Source organism: Epinephelus moara, chromosome 22 (genome assembly GCF_006386435.1).
Source record: "Epinephelus moara isolate mb chromosome 22, YSFRI_EMoa_1.0, whole genome shotgun sequence".
Classification (NCBI taxonomy): domain Eukaryota; kingdom Metazoa; phylum Chordata; class Actinopteri; order Perciformes; family Serranidae; genus Epinephelus; species Epinephelus moara.
In genome coordinates this window covers 10,636,842-10,654,079 of record NC_065527.1, presented here as the reverse complement: position 1 = coordinate 10,654,079, position 17,238 = coordinate 10,636,842, and the positions used below count along the sequence as shown (strand labels likewise).

Sequence of the window (17,238 nt, the reverse complement as noted above, 5' to 3'; positions counted from 1 at the left end):
GTGTGTGCTGCTGTGTGATATTTCAGTTATCGCTGGCAATCGTCTCAGAGAATTCTCGACCTCACCGTCTCTCTCCTACTGATTATTTCTTCTAACAAAGTAATAAAAGTTTCGGTTTTTGTCACGTGTTTCAGCCGCATTGTTTCACATTCAGGTCCGAAAAAATATCTGATCCCACTTGATTATGAAACAGTGCTGCAGCCAAGAACAGAACGAAACATCAAAGTCAAAGGAAGGAAGTAATGACTCTGCTCATTCTGCTTTAAGGAGGAAATGGTTTTTGAGGGAACGCGGTAGACAAAGCAATGATAAACGGGGAAACCGCCAACTCATTAACCTTTTGGAGTCTGACTTGTGGATGTTTCTGTGTTTTGCCTCTGGTATAATATGAAATGACTAAAAAAAGCCTACAGCTACAGCAGGTTTGTGAGCAACAAGTCCTCATCCAAACTTCCACATGTGCTTATTCACAGATACAGTGACAAGTGTTTTTAAAGTTCACCAATCGCCCACACATGCAGTCTATTTCAGATACAAAAGATTCTTATACAGTAGGTACAATGGTTTTAGATTAGAAGTTGTAGGTTAGGGCAATTATCACAATGCAATTCTCACTATTAATAGTTAGACATCTACTTATGATAAAATACACTAAATTAAATGGATATTCTTTAGAAAACAACCCTAAAAAAGAGACACCTGTTAAATGTTCGAAGATTAATCAGGTTGTCTGCAGGCTCTTAAGAAGTCTTAAAATGTCTTAAATTCAGTTTCATACATTTTAACCATTTAAATAGTCATAGGTCTTAATTTTCACAAACATTTTATCAAATTTATCCATCTTTTTGTCAAAGTAAGTTCAGCTGTCCTGTTTCAAAGTCCACATTTCTTATGTTATTAATCTTTTAACCTACCACTGAACCAGGGGCGACTGCTCTGAGACAACAAGGGAGGCCGAACTTCTCTAAAATTTCATAGAAGAAATAGTCAAATATGCACTATTGAATTTACATTAAAATAAGAATTTACATTGCATTAAATGTGCGCTAGGATGCATTTAACATGATGACTATGATGTTCAAACGTCAGCTGTTTCTCACCAGTTTTCAAACGCGACCTCCCTGTCATACATTCTCGTGTCAGCACGGTGGACGCGGAGCCTCCAAGCATTCCTATGAGACAGCGCTGAGCAGGTTTTTTTCATGCAGCAAAGCGAGACGGTCATTGGATAAATGCAACAAAATCGTCACTTCCAGGGAGGCTCAGCTTCCCTGGGACCTAATGGAGCAGTAGGCGGGACAGGACGCTCAGTGTCCAATGATGATTGGAGGAATTGTCTAAAAGGCTGAACCCGTTTGAGATTGACAGCGCTTTGGAAATACACACTGCCATCGCATTCCGACCTCAGTCCCATGCGGATATTTGCGAGTGGAGTCTTCTTCTTTAACCCATCTGAAAGTCTTTGAGGTGTGTTTTGCTGTGGTTCTTTGGCATGAGTGTGGTTGAAAAACGGCTTCAATTAAATGTTCCTTTTATGAGTTACTGCCTCGCTACAATATGACAAATTTCATGATGTAAACTTAAAGTGAGCTTCCCCTGTTTGAAAGACGAGCAGCCGCCACTGCACTGAACTTAATACTGTCTTTTTACTTTATACTTGCCCTTACCTGGCAAAATGTAGTTTCACCTAAGTCACTCTATCCACCATATTCCCACATAAAATCTACTTCTGCACAGAACTGTATATATGTATACATCTTACCTGCAATGTTTGAATAAGAAAACAACGATTTGTTCAAAAATCTTTTTGGAATTTGGTTAAAAACTCTTGAAAATGTCTCAAAATGCATTTAATTTAAGAGTCTGACACGTGTAGACACCTTCATTTATGAACTGAACTTGGATCATAAGCACAAGTGGATTTAAGTGGAAATCTATTTTAAATTGGAACAAGTTTATAACCTAAAGGTGAATTTGAATTTGTCCGTAGAACAGGCTTGCACCTGCATTCACTTGTACCTAATCATAAAATAAAGATGATACCAATAACAATGCAAAAACAATCACAAAGTGACACTTTCTTCTATGAATCTGTCGCCCCAGTGTATGCTGGGAGGCTCCCCAGCAGCACACTAATCTTATCTAAGTTTAAGGCTGAGTCAATCATTTGATTGCTTATTGGGGTTCCAACTCACTCATGCTCTTTATTTCAAAATAAGAGCGTGCACTGTTCTACCTCAGATTAACCCGCCAGTCCTTTAAATGCATGTAAACACCACAGTTAGCTGGATAAGGATTAATATAATTATAGCCTGATAACTGTGATAGCCTGGATTAGTTTAACCACGTTTGAAGAGCAGTCACAGATTAATCTGTGTTTGGGATCAACTTGGACGAAGCTGTCTTTGGATAAGTATGACGATGTGAAAGCAAGCATTATGTCAGTGACTGATGCGTTTATGTCTCGCCTTTATCAACATGTTTGTATGCAGATCACTGTTGCTCTTGTTGCTGTCTGTCATTGCTGTTATTTTTACACTATAGAGCAACATGTGCAACAACATAGCTCTGTGAAAACATTCCTTTTGATGCAAGAATCAGCAGCACATGAGGCTGAAATTCACTTCAAGTTCTGCTCTTTTATCTCACACTCCATCACTACCAGATTTATATAGTAGTCTAGCAAAAACAATGATTCACCTTCGTAGCTGTGTGATTTGACCCGTGTGGTGATTAAAAATATGCTGTGCTTATTTGGACTAATGTAGCCGAGTGCTGACAGAATATGTAGGAAGACGTTGCCTGTGTGACCTTTGATCTCCCTGTGTAGGCAGAAAGAGGGAAAAGTTTCCACATACCCAATCAAGGAAATCTTTACCGTCCTCATTATTAAAACAAGAGCAGTGATGTGGTCAGGGTACAAAGACTTTAATAAGAATCCACCATCGATTGAAGACGGAGAAGTTAGCGTTGTCGTAAAACGCTACAAAATGAGAAAACTTTATGAAGCTTTTTAAATCCGACACGCAATAACTCACGTGCACTTAGAGAGAATTGTAATGATTGTTTTGTTGACACTTTTACTCCAGTCCCGCGGCCCTTCCTGTGTTAAATAATGTAGCAGAAAGGTCCATCTCTCCCGTGCCCCAGGAGCTCTCTTAATGGATGATAACCTTTTCAGTGTGCCAGGATAAGTTCCGCTACGTTACCCTGCCAGCTAGTGAAATGGGGAAAGATTATGAGGCCCAGATTTACATTGGCACCGGAGTGGTGAATGCTGTGCTATCGGCAGTCATCAGCTTGTACTCCCCTCTTAAGTTTGCTATCAATGGAATGACCCGCTTCACTCCGGTGACCTCGCTTGTGCATGCTCAGAGAGGCAATTACTGCAAGCTGTTGGAAGTTTCCATAGTGAGGATGGAGAGGTGGCGGTGGAGGTGGAGGTGCAGCAAAATTATTCTGAGACAGAGAGTCTTAACAAGCAGTGTGGTGTGTTTAGGTGTGTGAAAGGTATGTGTGTCCTCCAGGGAACAATCAGAGGACAGGTCTGCCGTCTAACAATGGTCCAGAACTGGACAGTACTGTGGGAACCGAGCACAGAGGCTCCTGGGAAAGGAGGGGGGATGTTGGAGGTGCTCCATTGTTCTTGTTGGATGATGGGGATAATGGGTGCGGGTGATGCTGGCTGTTCCTTTTTTGTTTTTTAAGGAGGTCCAATCCAACATCCTGAGTGGACAGGCCGGAGACGGTGTTCCCTTTGCTGCAGGAACAATAGAGCTGTCTGCCTGCTGGGAGGGCACCACATCCCCTATTAAATAACCACACAAACACACACACTTACACACACACTACCAGGAATACAGGTACTGCTGTGCGTCAAACTCATACACACACTTGTAGCAGAAATCAAAGTTAAAACATTTGAAGGTATATTTTCAGGACATTTTAAGAATGAAAAATGTTCAATAAGCAACATTAGTCAACTTCTTTACCTACAATAACACTTTCAAAATGATTTTGCGCACACACTGACTTGAATCAAGGGAAATGGCAACTCTTTGATTCCTGTTCCACACCCCAATCACCTGTTCTTGTACCATGTAACTTTGGTGAGCTGGTAGGACCTCCCTGAAGATGGGATAACACTAAACAGCAGTAGCTAGCTCAGTTGTTTGCAGCTTTCTATTTTATTTTCTCAATGCTTCATTTTTGTGTGCAGGGATTCTGGTGGGGTCTTTTATACCTACTATGTTTGGTAACCATTTGAAATACAGATTTAAAAAGAAGAAGAAAAAGCGACCTCAGTATTTTTAGTACGGACATCATGGCACAGGTAAAGAGACCAAAGAGGAAGGCATTTCTCAATACCAAGTACACCAAGTTCGGACTTGCACACTTGGAAGTTCGGACTTGGCAAGTTCGACTCGGGAGTACAAACTCCCAAGAAAAGGCTGCCTTTGCCGCTGGTCTGTGAGAAATGCATTCTGGGATACCTGGCTGTCAAAAGTCCACACAAGTCACTTCACGATGCATCCCAGATGGAACAGGCAGATCAAGCTCACATCCGGGCATTTGGACTGTGCTTGGCAGGATGCGGACTTTGAATTGGAACAGTACTTGGGTTGCGATTGATGATGTTTCACAAGTCCGAAAGAACACAAGTACAGGCAAGAACGCAGATTGAGAAACGCCTGAAGTCACAATGAAACGCTTAGCAAACTAGAAGGGCCTCGTAAGCCTGTGTGTGTGTTATCTCTGTGAAATGTGGTCCTGGAGACTGTATTGTATTGGGAACATAAGTGTTTATGTCCTTCTGTCTGTCCGTAGACAGATTTAGTCAAACATTAGCCTCACAACTGTGCAAGATTCAGTCACAAAACTTTACAGGTGTGTAGTTGAGACAGAACTAGGGGGATAGGAAGAAGGAAACGGGCTGGAGTGGTCTCTAGTTGTTATTCTTGTTGTTATGTTAGGGTTCATCTCTAATGCCACAAATACAAATATGCAGTGTGAATCATTTTGTAATATTACTTTACACTGTCAGTCAGCATGGTTCTTTGGCTTCTGATATTATATTTATTGGTTTCAGATCCTTCAGTTGTCAACAAGTACACATGCACAGAGTCTCGTTAAATTTGAAAACATAAGTTGAGCAACATGTTTCCTCGAAATGTTGAAAAGCGGTGAGCAACGGACCTTAACAAAGGTTTTCTCTCGTTTGGTTGGTATGTCAGTGGTGTTACCCAGTCAGCAGCGACGTTTATTCAAAGGTAGTGCACTTGCATAATGTAACAGGGGGCTCAAGGCACCACCTTTTCCATTTAAATAAACATTTTGCTACCTTGGTCAGGGCTGAATGAGCCCCAGCTGTCCGTGAGACTCAGGGAGATAGGGTGACAGCGATACAGCCTGTCAAAATCTTTCATAAATAACATCGGCAGAGATGTACACCCTGCTGTTGGATTGTTATTGTCTTCCCATCAGCCATGAGACAGGTCAATACAGCTGACATCAAGACAGTATGAGCAGTTTGCAACCCAGCAGGAGGAATTTGTTATTATGACGGTGGTGCAAAACTGTAGGGGCACCAAATTGCCAAAATACTAATTCTTGCATAATGTTGCTTGAAAAGGTTGTTGTGATGAACATGTTAGCAAACACTTTGCTATAAACACTTCCAGCAGACACTGAGCAACATTAGCATCCATTTTAACTGGTGTTTGTGGCCATTATTCACTTTCTTTTTAGCTCCTTCTTTGGTCTCCACCAGCTCGTACTTGCTTATTTACATGCTAAATGCTCCACTACATTCACTAGATTTGCCAACTTTGTCTGTTGTTTGGTTGTGGGCAGGTGGCGCACAGTCTGTTTAGCAGAGTTTTGTGACTGAAAAAAGTTGGAGTCGATGAGGGCAATGAGAGAGGAGCAAGACATTGAAGTTGTGAAACATAAAACGCTAATACGCTCCACAGAGCTGAAGCAGATTGTAGAGTTGGACGATATTTATCTGTGGGTTTGTCGCTATCAATGACCTTTATAGTCATCTGACTTATTACTAATGTAAAAATATTGATTTGTCCAACTTCAAATTCAACACCCAGACGTTAACCCCAAAAGACCACTCTCTACTCAGTGATGCAAACAGTCCTAAATAATTCGACCTGTAATTCAGCTTGACAACCAATTGCTTAAAAGAGACCACCAAATAAACATGTACAAGCGTGCCTTGTGCGTGCCCCACCCTACCTCATATACACACACATGCACGCACACACTCTGCAAGCTATAAGTGGTACCAGCCCTCTTAATTGACTCCAGCCGCGTAGCCGGCACTTTGCCCACTTCCCTCATCCTTCACTGGCCTTTGATGGAGCGGCCGTGACATTAGGTCAGCAAAACATGGGGGAGCTGGGACAAAACAATGCAACAATGCCCACTGCCGTCCAATTGTCAGGGTGGACAATCCCACCCGACCAATCCCTGGGGAGAAACAATACTGGAAGAGGAAACAGATACAGACCCGCTTCCTTTCCAGAGTTTAAATTTAGGAACTGCTCAAAGCAGTTTTTGTCTTGTTTTGTTGAGTAGCACAAATGCCCAAATTAAGGACTGGGTGCCTTGGACGTGACATTGTTATTGATACAGAGAAAACCGTGTGTCGACATTGTGTGCGTGCACAGAACGTTGAGTGAAACAAAGGGAGTTGGCACATGCAAAGCTATAACATAAAAGCTAAACCTTGAAAAGTGGTCTCTGCTGTGTGAGGCACATTACTTCTAATTACAGTCAAATAAAGAGAACTTGTATAACTTCGACAACCTCATTCACCCTTTAGCTTGCTGTTTTTAAACCATGCTGGTCCCCGCTGTTTGTGTGTGTGTGTGTGTGTGTGTGTGTGTGTGTGTGTGTAAGTGTGAGTGTGTGAGATAGAGAAAGTGAAAGTCTGAGTTTTGTGATCTGAGGTCACGTTGGTCATTCCTAACTTCTTCAGTGTGCCTTCTTTGCTTTCTCTGCCTATACAGTTCGCTTCCTGGAGATTCGCAGGACTCTCAGCGCTACAGCTGGCAGGAAGTATGACAACAGAGTGGCTCATTTTGGACAGGCTTGGCGCATACAGTCGGAGTGTCCTGTAAAGTCCCTCCAGAGCCCGACTGTAAGACCTTCCCTAAGGAAAGAGCTGCCGCCCTCTGAAACCCAGTAGCGACTTGATGGCACTTTGAACTGCTTTACACTCTAAAAGCATTTGTACTGTAGTGCTAGGCAATAATAATAATAATGATATATATTCAAATATGCTCAAAATGACCCCCAAACACCACTTGCCTCACACAGAACGGCAGCACACTGTAATACTACAACTGGTGGTAATAATAATGGCAATTTTCAGTTTGTTTATTTTCTTATCATTATGATTGCATTTGCTAATGACAATCTGGATAGCAGTGCATTGTTGCCTAACACAGCATAACATTTTTTTTATTTATATATTTTTTATTCATACATTGAGAGTATTTAGAGCAAATTCGAATACTGGGGTGGGTGTGTGTCCCTCCATTATTACTGGATTGCTGTGGGTAGGTACAATCAATCAATTGATGTGTCAGCACAATGTTCCAGTGGTTGGCATTGTCACCTTACAGTGAACCCAGGGTGGGGGAGCCCTTCTGTGCATGTTCTCCCCGTGTCAGCGTGGGTTTTCCCCAGGTACTCCAGCTTCCTCCCACAGTCCAAAGACATGCAGGTTAACTGGTGACTCTAAATTGGCCGTAGCTGTGAATGTGAGTGTGAATGGTTGTCTGTCTCTATGTGTCAGCCCTGTGATAGTCTGGTGACCTGTCCAGGGTGTACCCTGCCTCTCACAAAGTGTCAGCTGGGATAGGCTCCAGCCCCCCTGCCACCCCAACAGGATACGTGGTTACAGAAAACAAATTAATGAATGAAAGTACGCCGGACACTTCTCACCCTCAACAGTCGCCATTTTTCTGATGTAGTCACGAACTTCTCAACTTCTGACATGGCGGCTGGGGATGACAAGGAGCCTGTTTTACCCATATTTTTTGCACCAGTACCAATGCTGTTGTCAAACAAGAATGTGAGTGTTAACATTAGTTTGCTAACTAACAGTAGCATTTGCTATCTAGCTAACTTGCTCCTAGCTATGGCAGCACTTTTTGATCAGCGTTGACGTTGTGACGTAAGTTTGGTTTTTGTGTGGGTGGAGATAACGGTCAAATATTGGCAATAATACTCCACCCAACATTTTCAATTCTCAAAAAAAGAGGATGAAGAAGAACGGGAGGCAGTTAAATTAAAAAATCTTTGTTACTTCCTGTAAGTGCAAAATGGCAGTGCAGAATTTGAGACAGCGCTACCCTGCTGAAATCAGTGCACCACATAAGAAGAATATAGTATACATTAGGGCATTAACGACTTTGATTTTTTTCAGGTCGACTTATCTGTCAATAAAGTCGAAGTCGAGTCGACAAGTCATTTGATGACATCATCACATTGACACGGCGGAGGAAAGTGAAGTATCTCCACACATGTGATGTGTGTCTGAAGGCCCGAACATACTCTGGCGGAACGTACGCAGAACGGAGTCCGCGGAGTTCTGCGTAGACTCAAAGCGGACGTCTGCAAGCCCTGTGTGCGTAAAGCTCAGATTTTATGACCGCACGGACTCCGCTCCGCGCACCAGTGATTGCTCGGCATGTATTTTTCACATCGCAGGGATTTTTCACGGACATTTTTACAGGAAACTGCTCCACTTATAGTACGCCCGAGTATGTTCACTTATCAAGGATAAAGTATCAGTGTAAGCCAATCAGAGGCAGCGATTGCATTCCGTACACAAGCACACAGAGAGAGAGAGGGAAAAAAACACACTCCTCCCGAGGTGTGTCGACTTGTGCCACTGACGTCGACACGTCAACAAATCGACTTTTCTGTTAATGCCCTAGTATACATAGTGTACTACATTGAAGTGTACTAATGGAAGTATGTGATTTGAGTGTTCCCCTCAATCATATGTTGGCTCCCTAAAATGGCACTCAGTCGTCAAAACTTTGAGAAGCCTTGATCTAAGATGTTTGTTTCGAAATGCTCTGAAATGGTCAGTTCAGCTGTTAAGTTTTAAAATTTTTGTCCAGGTGGGAATTTACCCCAGACCACTCTTGAGGGTGGGGTCGCAAAAAGTGTTGATTAGAAAAGGTGCCCCCCTCCAATCTATGTTAAATAGGTGATTACGGCCCTGCTGTAGTGCGTAAGTGTACACTCATTCACTAAACTGAGCTACTGCCTGTCTTCATGTGTGATCAACGGTATGTGGCTTCACCAGCAGAGTGAGGAAGTGCATCAGCGGTGACTTCAACAATGTCAGGAAACGCAGTCAGAATGGGGCAGCTGATCCCAGAGGTTGCATGTATAACCGTTAAGGATGACCTGTCGCACAGATTGGGGTCTTCCAGCTAATGACTCAGGTTATTTGCACAGCTTTACACAAACAATTAGCTCCATTGTGAAGTCCTTATTGGAATATCCTCTTGAAGCAGCGTGTGTCTGTGTTTGGGAAATAGTCTAGACTAGTGAATATTAGCCAATCAAAACAAAAAATATAAGAAAATTTGATAAAAGCTGTTGTGATGGAGGAACGTATAGCCTAAGCGTCACTTTTACCTGCACTGTTAGGAGGCTTGATAGGAGGGCTGCAGTTTCTCTGGCAGGTAGGTATTGACTGTAGAGAAAAAATGGCCGTTGGAGCAGCAAATAACCTGCAATGTTGTTCTCATCTTGGAGGTTTGTATTTGCTCCACTGAACAAGAGGTGAGAGTTTACTCTGTGGAAAGAATAGAGCGGGGCGTCGGGCTTCTCCGGCTCGATCGGCTATAAGGAAGATGGATGTAAAAGGGAGCTCTGCTGTTCCGCTGCTGGCTTTGGTTGGCAGCAGAGATCCCGATATGGGTCACACTGTGCAATCTGTTCCGTGACCCCCCGGCTTTTTGTGGAAACACATACATGAACGATCACGTGTACACACGCACGCGAGCACAGGCTCATGCACCCACCCACCTGCACTGCGATAACAAGACAGCACGGGAATGCCAGCCAAGTTCTGTGAACAGGCATTGAACTGGGCAGCTTCGGCAGGCTCTGTTTGGATTGTTCTCTCAGCAGTATCTGCCAATTTATTCTTGACACAGGGAGCAGCTGCCCACAATAAACACATTCCACTCTGAGGACAGAGAACCAGTCTTCCTATTATTATTATTAAACGATAAAACATTTTGATAAAACTGCAGCAGAAGAGGAAAAAAAGTTTTTTATTTTTGTTTTCAGCTGCTTGTTGCAGCTCTTGTTTGGCCTCATGCTGTTCAAGCAGTTTGTTTTCTGAGAACCTGTCTCACTCGAATTTCCCATAAACCTCCTTTTCCTGCTATAGATAACTGCTTATCGTCATGGAGACAGTTCTGTAAATTGCTGGAAATGAATGCTGTGCTACAGAGCGCTGCGGCCGCGTCTCTGAAAAGACGTATGGCTGCATTCATTGAGAGCCTGGGCGAGCACCTTTGTTGAAGGTGCTGGATTTTTATCAATTTCTCTCCACAAAAACAGCGCTAACAGTCAGGGCTCCCCGAGGGATATTAAATAGAGCCAGCATAAAGTGCTGTTCCACCTTGTATGAACTTTTACTGGCATATAATTGATGCCTTTCTTCCCTCTTAAGCCAGAGCTATGGGTTTGAAAGCAGCCATTGAATTAACATTATTTCCCTCCATTTTTCCCACTCAGGAGGTTATGCTCATGATGCCCTGTACGGCTCATCCACTTCTCCACACCTCCGCCTTTCGATCATTCCCAAAGTGCTTTCACTTGAGCGATTCAGTGCCTCTATATTGTGACAGTATTTGGATAGCTGTTGGACACAAGCAATACACACTAAAGAGACATTTTCCCCACACAGAAATCTCATCCCTACAGTACACAAGAGACCAGGTTGTATGGAATATAGTCTCTGTATGGCATCTATAATTCCCCAAACAATAATACAAATGTAACACTTTTGTTATTGTACTATTTTTTAGCAGTATAAATAAAAGATGTAAGACCTTTTTTATGCACACAAGACTAATTTCTTTCAAATTTAGGTGTGAACGGCATCAGAATTACACAAGTTTGCCTTGGGCTGGTCACAATAAAAGGTCACTTGAAAATGTTCAGTTTTAATTTTGAAAAGGATATTTTATTACTATGAATTCTGAATTTCACATGACTAGAGCTACAGATATACACAAGTTATGTCGGGACACGTGGTCTGCAGTTGTGCGGCTGGTTGGATGTACTGCCAAATTGGAGATGGCTTATGATAGTGAAATTAACTTTTAGTTCATGGGCAACAGCTCTGGTGGACATTTCTGAAGTCAGCATGCCTATGGCACCCTCCCCAAAACTTGTGACTTGGTGGGCTTTTCTCATGTGGCTCAGCGGTAGAGCGGGTCGTCCACCAATCGGAAGATAAGCGGTTCGATCCCCAGCTCCTCCAGTCTGAGCAAGATTCTGAACCGAGGATACTTTCATCGGTGTGTGAGTGTGTAAAAAACCGAGTAGCAGGTGGCACCTTGTATGGTAGCTTCGACCACCAGTGAATGAATGTGTGTGTGAATGGGTGAATGTGATTCCTAGTGTAAAAAGCGCTTTGAGTGGTCGGATGACTAGAAAAGGCGCTGTACAAATGTAGGCCCATTTAGCCACACCTGTCAGGTAGATGGATTATCTTGGGAAAGGAGAAGTGCTCATAAACACGTATTTTATCAATTTAGTGACCAAACTTCAATAGAAATTATTCATTTGTGTGTGTACAAGTCTTTCTCTCTTTAAATCTGGAAGAATTGGAGTAAAAACAAAAGTGTTATGTTGAAATTTTTGTTCAGTAAATCCTTTGTAGAACAGGTAAAATGCATATACTGATAGTTATTCATTTTAATACCGTAATTTGACCATGTCATCATAAATTTATGTAACTTCAAACTTTATTTCCCACAAAATAATAAATAATAACATTGGTATTTCATAATACTTGAAACATTAAATACAGTTTTCCCAAAATTGGTCATTTACTTTCATTAAGTTTGCACATGTCTGTACCGCTTTCCGTCCACTCGATGTGCAATCACTAATGCATCTTTTGAGTCCTCTCAAGCTCTCGAAAAAGGTTTGATTTTCCAACTGGATGCTTGTCGTTCCTCCATTATTCAGCTCTCATGATCTAGTATGCAGTGCTCCTCTCTCGCCCCTCTTTCTTCATAGCTAAATTACTATGGTAACTGGCAATGACAACTCACTTACAATCCCAGAATTCCTCTGGTTTGGCTCCCCTGTGGCTTCCCCAGTTCACGTCCCCAACTCGAGTGACCGAGACACCACTGGGTGAAAGGGGAAAAGTACATTGCGTGTGTGCATGCATGCATGCCTGCATCCACGCAGGCCTTATTCTCTTGGGAGCAGAGTGGGATCCAGAGACCAGTACATTCCGCAGTGTGGACGGAGCCATGGGAGAGGGAGAGACGGGGGGGGGGGGGGGGGCTTCAAAGAACTCCAGCAGTTACAGTGCAGATCTCAGAGGAATATGCTTAAATCTGGTTCTACTGCACACTCTCCCATACACACGTATCCCCAGCCCCTCTGCAGACCCCCCATCGCACTGTATTTTTCCACTGTCGCAGTCCGCCCTAAAAGCCATTAAATGTAACATCTTATGACTGTAATCTTCTCTCATTGTGGACTCTCATTTTCTTTGCCTCGAGGAGTGTTCTTGAAATGTTTTCAATAGGTCCATTTATTTCGTAAATCTCTGTTTGAATGTCTGCCTGCCTCTGAGGCATCGAGTTCACAGTGCAATAGTTGTTCTTCCTTCCTCCGTTGTTCGAGCTCTCACTCCTGATAGTCAAGTGTCATGTGCAGGATAGTATTTATACCATAAAATGAACGACACCAAACAAACCTTTCATGTTCCTAAGAGACTTATCACCACATCTGAATGCGTCATACATAATGTTTCTGCTTGGAGTGTCCTTTATAAGCACCCTTAGTGTTTTTCCCAGTGTGGTGTGCGTGTTTCTTATAATGGACTCTCGGGGAGTGTGTTGTCTTTATAGCCCCCATGCAGTTCATATAACTGGGAAGCAGGTCACTCCCAGTCTCCCCAGGTCCCCAGTTCACCTCTATCGCCAGATCGCCATGGCTCTCACAGGGGTTGGGATAGTACGCAGCCTCCCCCTGCATGGGGATGTTGACATGACTCCCTGCTCTGTGGGACTGTAGCGCATCCTGTTGGAGTTCTGGAGCCTCCTGTTGAGCCGGTACCTGCTCTGACCGAGGTAGGTAGTCTTGGTGCTGGGCAAGGTAGCGTTTCTCCAGCCGATGAGAGATGGCGAGCTGGAGGAGGTGGAGAAGCTCGACGAGGTTGAGGAGTAGGGATATGGCAGCGATCACCTGAGTGTAGATGGTAAAGATGGTCTTCTCCGTGGGACGAGAGACAAAGCAGTCCACCGTGTGAGGACAAGGAACCCTTGTGCACTCAAACTTTGCTGAAATGAAGAAGCCATCATAAAGGAACCACAGTCCTACGATGAAGCCGACTTCTAGGAGGACTTTTAACAGTATGCTAAATGCATACGCACACAGCAACCTGCCTTTCAGCTTTGGAGCCTCAGGAGGAGCCCTGTCAGCTTTTCTAACTTTCCCACCGTCCTCTTTTTTCTCCGTCTCTTCTGCATTGTCTTTATTCACACTGTTATTGTCCCTTTCTATCGCTGTTTCTCCTCTCTTACCCCCAGCACCTTCTCCTTCCTCCTTCCCATCCTCCTCTTTATTCTTGTCTCTCCCCGCCTGTATAGCCACGTATGCAAAGTAGAAGATGGTGGGCGTGGAGACGAAGATGACCTGGAGGACGAAGTAGCGAAAGTGGGAGATGGGGAAGGCTTTGTCGTAGCACACGGCGGTGCAACCAGGTTGTCTCGTGTTGCAGACGAAGTCGGCTTGCTCGTCATCCCAGGCAGATTCGGCGGCAGTTGCCAGAACCAGCATGCGGAACAGGAAGAGCACGGTGAGCCAGACGCGGCCGACGCCTGTCGAATACTCCTGGCCCTCCTCCAGCAGGTGCTCCAGGAAGGACCAGTCAGCTCTGGACATCCTCTGCTCCTGAGAAGGACAGTTGGACGGACGGGGGAGAACGAGAGAATGTCAGAAATAAGATTTTTGAATAAACTCACCTTTTGCGGCACAGAATATAACCAAGGACACTAAATGAGGACTTTTAAGTTAGTGGCTGTTCCTTTTAAACTCCCCTAATGTGAAGCACGTGTCTGGACCCCATTATACCTGCCTGCACGTGTAGTCGTTCTGCAGGTCATACAGTTCCTCTACCTTTACATTTATTGCTCCATTGTTGAACAGATTGGCTTCAATGTGCCACTTAACACCTAATTGGCATATTTTGTTTCCACAACAAAATCCTCAAAGGTTTTTATTAACGCACGGCTAATGCACAAGTGTTTAATGATTTCTATAAGCAAACAAATGAGCTAAGTCTCTCCAACCTTTTCACTATAATGGTGTCTTTTTTTTTTACTGGGGAACATGTGTATCTAGCTGCAGCCCCCCCCTCTATTAGTTCTTCCATGAGCTCACATCATCGTTCGGGTGGGCTCCAACTCCTCATCACCAAGATGTGAAAAACAAGGCCTCCATACACTAAAATGAACTAAAGCAAAAACACATGGTGCTTAAGTTTACGTGTAATATGAAAGGAAACTGTGCAGAGTGAAACTGGATTGAATCAGTCCAAGAGGGGGCCACTCGTACTTTTACACTATACAGCATTATTATACACAAGCACATTCATTTTTCTAATTGGATTTATGAATCAATTAAAGCTTGGACAATACTGAGGTATTGATTTAAACTGTTAATGATAAATGACACAGTCAGTGACTTGCTGGGAAGCTCAATTTGTGTGTGTGCGTCTCTGTACACACACACACACACACACACACACACACACACACACACACACACACAAATGCATCTGAATAAACATCCTGTGTGGGGGAGTTGAGGCACCGCTTTGACACTTGTCCACTTGTTTAGACTATTTATGTTTTTTGTTATTTCTTCCCCTCTTGAGAAAAGAAACTGTCCCTAACAGTGAAAATACAAACTCTTGTGACAGGATGAGACAAGACAATGGACTGTCAGAGAGTCTGGCCTGCTGAACAAGCACAAAAATGACGAATGCACTGATTCACCTCTGGGAGTATTGTCTGGAGCATTACTTTTATCTCTACAAGACATTCCTCAGAATACCAACAGACTGGAAATAGTTCCAACATAGAAAAGTAGCATGACATAAGACTGTTAACAAAAACTTTGTTTTATTTTTTTAATTTGAAAGCAACAAATATAAGGGGAAAATGATCCAAAGTGTTAACCATCCGCAGTGTGGGTACCACCTCTCGTGGCAACGCAGCTCACCTTAATGTGCTCATCAGTGAGTGATCACCACAGTCAGAACATGCTAGAGCATTGTGGAGCGTATGCAGGGAGTATTAGAGTAAAGAAATGGAAAGGCGAAAGCCATCCAAGGCCTAGTACAAAAAAAGAAGGCAACAAAATTTGTATATGTGCCTCTTAGTTAAGTTATTTGTGTTCATGTCTCTTTGTTGTTTGTGATAAACACAGTACATAAATAAAATTATGAAAGTTTTTCGGGGGGGTGTGAGGGATGGGGGCAGGGGACGCTTGCCCCGGGCACTGAATCTGCTCAGTCAGGCAGTGATAAAATACAATAAAACACTAACCCAAAAAAGACCGCAGACACTACAAGTTACAAAAGGCTTTTCACAACACCAATGATAAGTCTATTTTTAGTATCATTTCTCGCCTTATTACTGGCATACTTTTAGTTCTTTAAGTTGTCTATAGAAACCATATGGAATTTTAAACAACACCCACAACAAAGCAGGGTAAATAAATGAATAAATAATCATAAAACTCAATATAAAGTCCCACAGATTCATCATTTATATTGAAAACTAAAATACTAGAGATTCCACTCCACTTTAGAAAGCTCACTCTTTAATTCACTGCACATAAGGTGAAAAAATAATAACACAAAAGTATAATTACGCACCAAAAGTCAGTAGAAAGTACTTTTTTTATTCTGCTACTTTGTGGGATTAAAAAACAGTATCAAATACACGGCAACTACCGGGACATGACTATGTAATATGACAATACAAGTGCTGTTTTTTGGTCACATTAAGTATTCTAACTTGTGTTTGTTCCTAATTGGAAAAGGTGCCTACCTTTCTCTCTCGTGAAGTGGGCTTTGTCTCCTTACTGGCGCACTGGTTTCAGCACTCAGTGTCCTCTGGCCGTGTCCCTCCGCTCCTCACAGCAGCGGTCTGCAGCTCCGCTCGGGTTTGTGTTTGCCTTCTTTAAAAAGAATCGATGTAATCGGAAAAAGTGGGGAGAACTTTCCCATGCCCGCTCCTTTGGCCCTCCCTCAGGAACTCCGTCCAGGAAATGGGATGGATGAACTCAAAGTAGCTCTGCGTAACTGCGCTCCGGCGTTTAGGGTTTAACTCTGTGTAAAGAGCACAGATTTGTATTAATGACACGGGAATATCGCCTGACTTCGCTTATTTAAAGGTGAGAGGTGAAGGAGTTTAAGAAGTCAAGGCAGGAATGAACGATAGGCTGCACTGGAAAGAGTGACATGGTTTTAAAAGTCGTGTTTTCAGGGGGGAAATTAAACACTTTAATTTACAGTCAGTGCAGCACTTTTATAATAAATAACCTCACAATTAGAGCACCATAATCAGACCAGGAACTCACCGAATACCAGACCAGCCTCCCAGTGTCCTCCATAAACATTATTTTAACTTTATAGTATTTTGTGCAGCAGCCTTCAGAATACTTCTGATCATGTCTTTGTCCTTTAAGCGCACACACCAGCTGTTTTTTTTCTTCTATTTTTATTTCATTTATTTATTTATTTACTAACGGGACTGACTGTGATGCTGTAATTTTCCATGATGCCACGCAATGGCGCCAGTCACCTTATTTCGGAAAAGCCCATGACGCACCGATCAATGGTGCCTCATATACATGCCTCTTATGAAACCTTATATTTTCAGTTGTAGACCGTTTCAGTGAGCTCCATAGGTTTGCATCTTCTGC

At 43.0% G+C, this 17,238-nt stretch overlaps 1 protein-coding gene across 1 annotated transcript; it reads right to left on the bottom strand.

Annotated features, from left to right (window-relative positions):
- Positions 1 to 12,008: 12,008 nt before the first annotated feature.
- gja4 (gap junction protein alpha 4) lies at positions 12,009 to 16,518 on the bottom strand. The gene is made up of 2 exons (XM_050035651.1): positions 16,362 to 16,518; positions 12,009 to 14,196 (listed from the first exon to the last, which is right to left on the bottom strand). The coding sequence occupies exon 2, from the start codon at positions 14,185 to 14,187 to the stop codon at positions 13,039 to 13,041; it is 1,149 nt and encodes a 382-aa protein (XP_049891608.1). The 5' UTR covers positions 14,188 to 14,196; positions 16,362 to 16,518; the 3' UTR covers positions 12,009 to 13,038.
- Between the last annotated feature and the right edge of the window lie 720 nt (positions 16,519 to 17,238).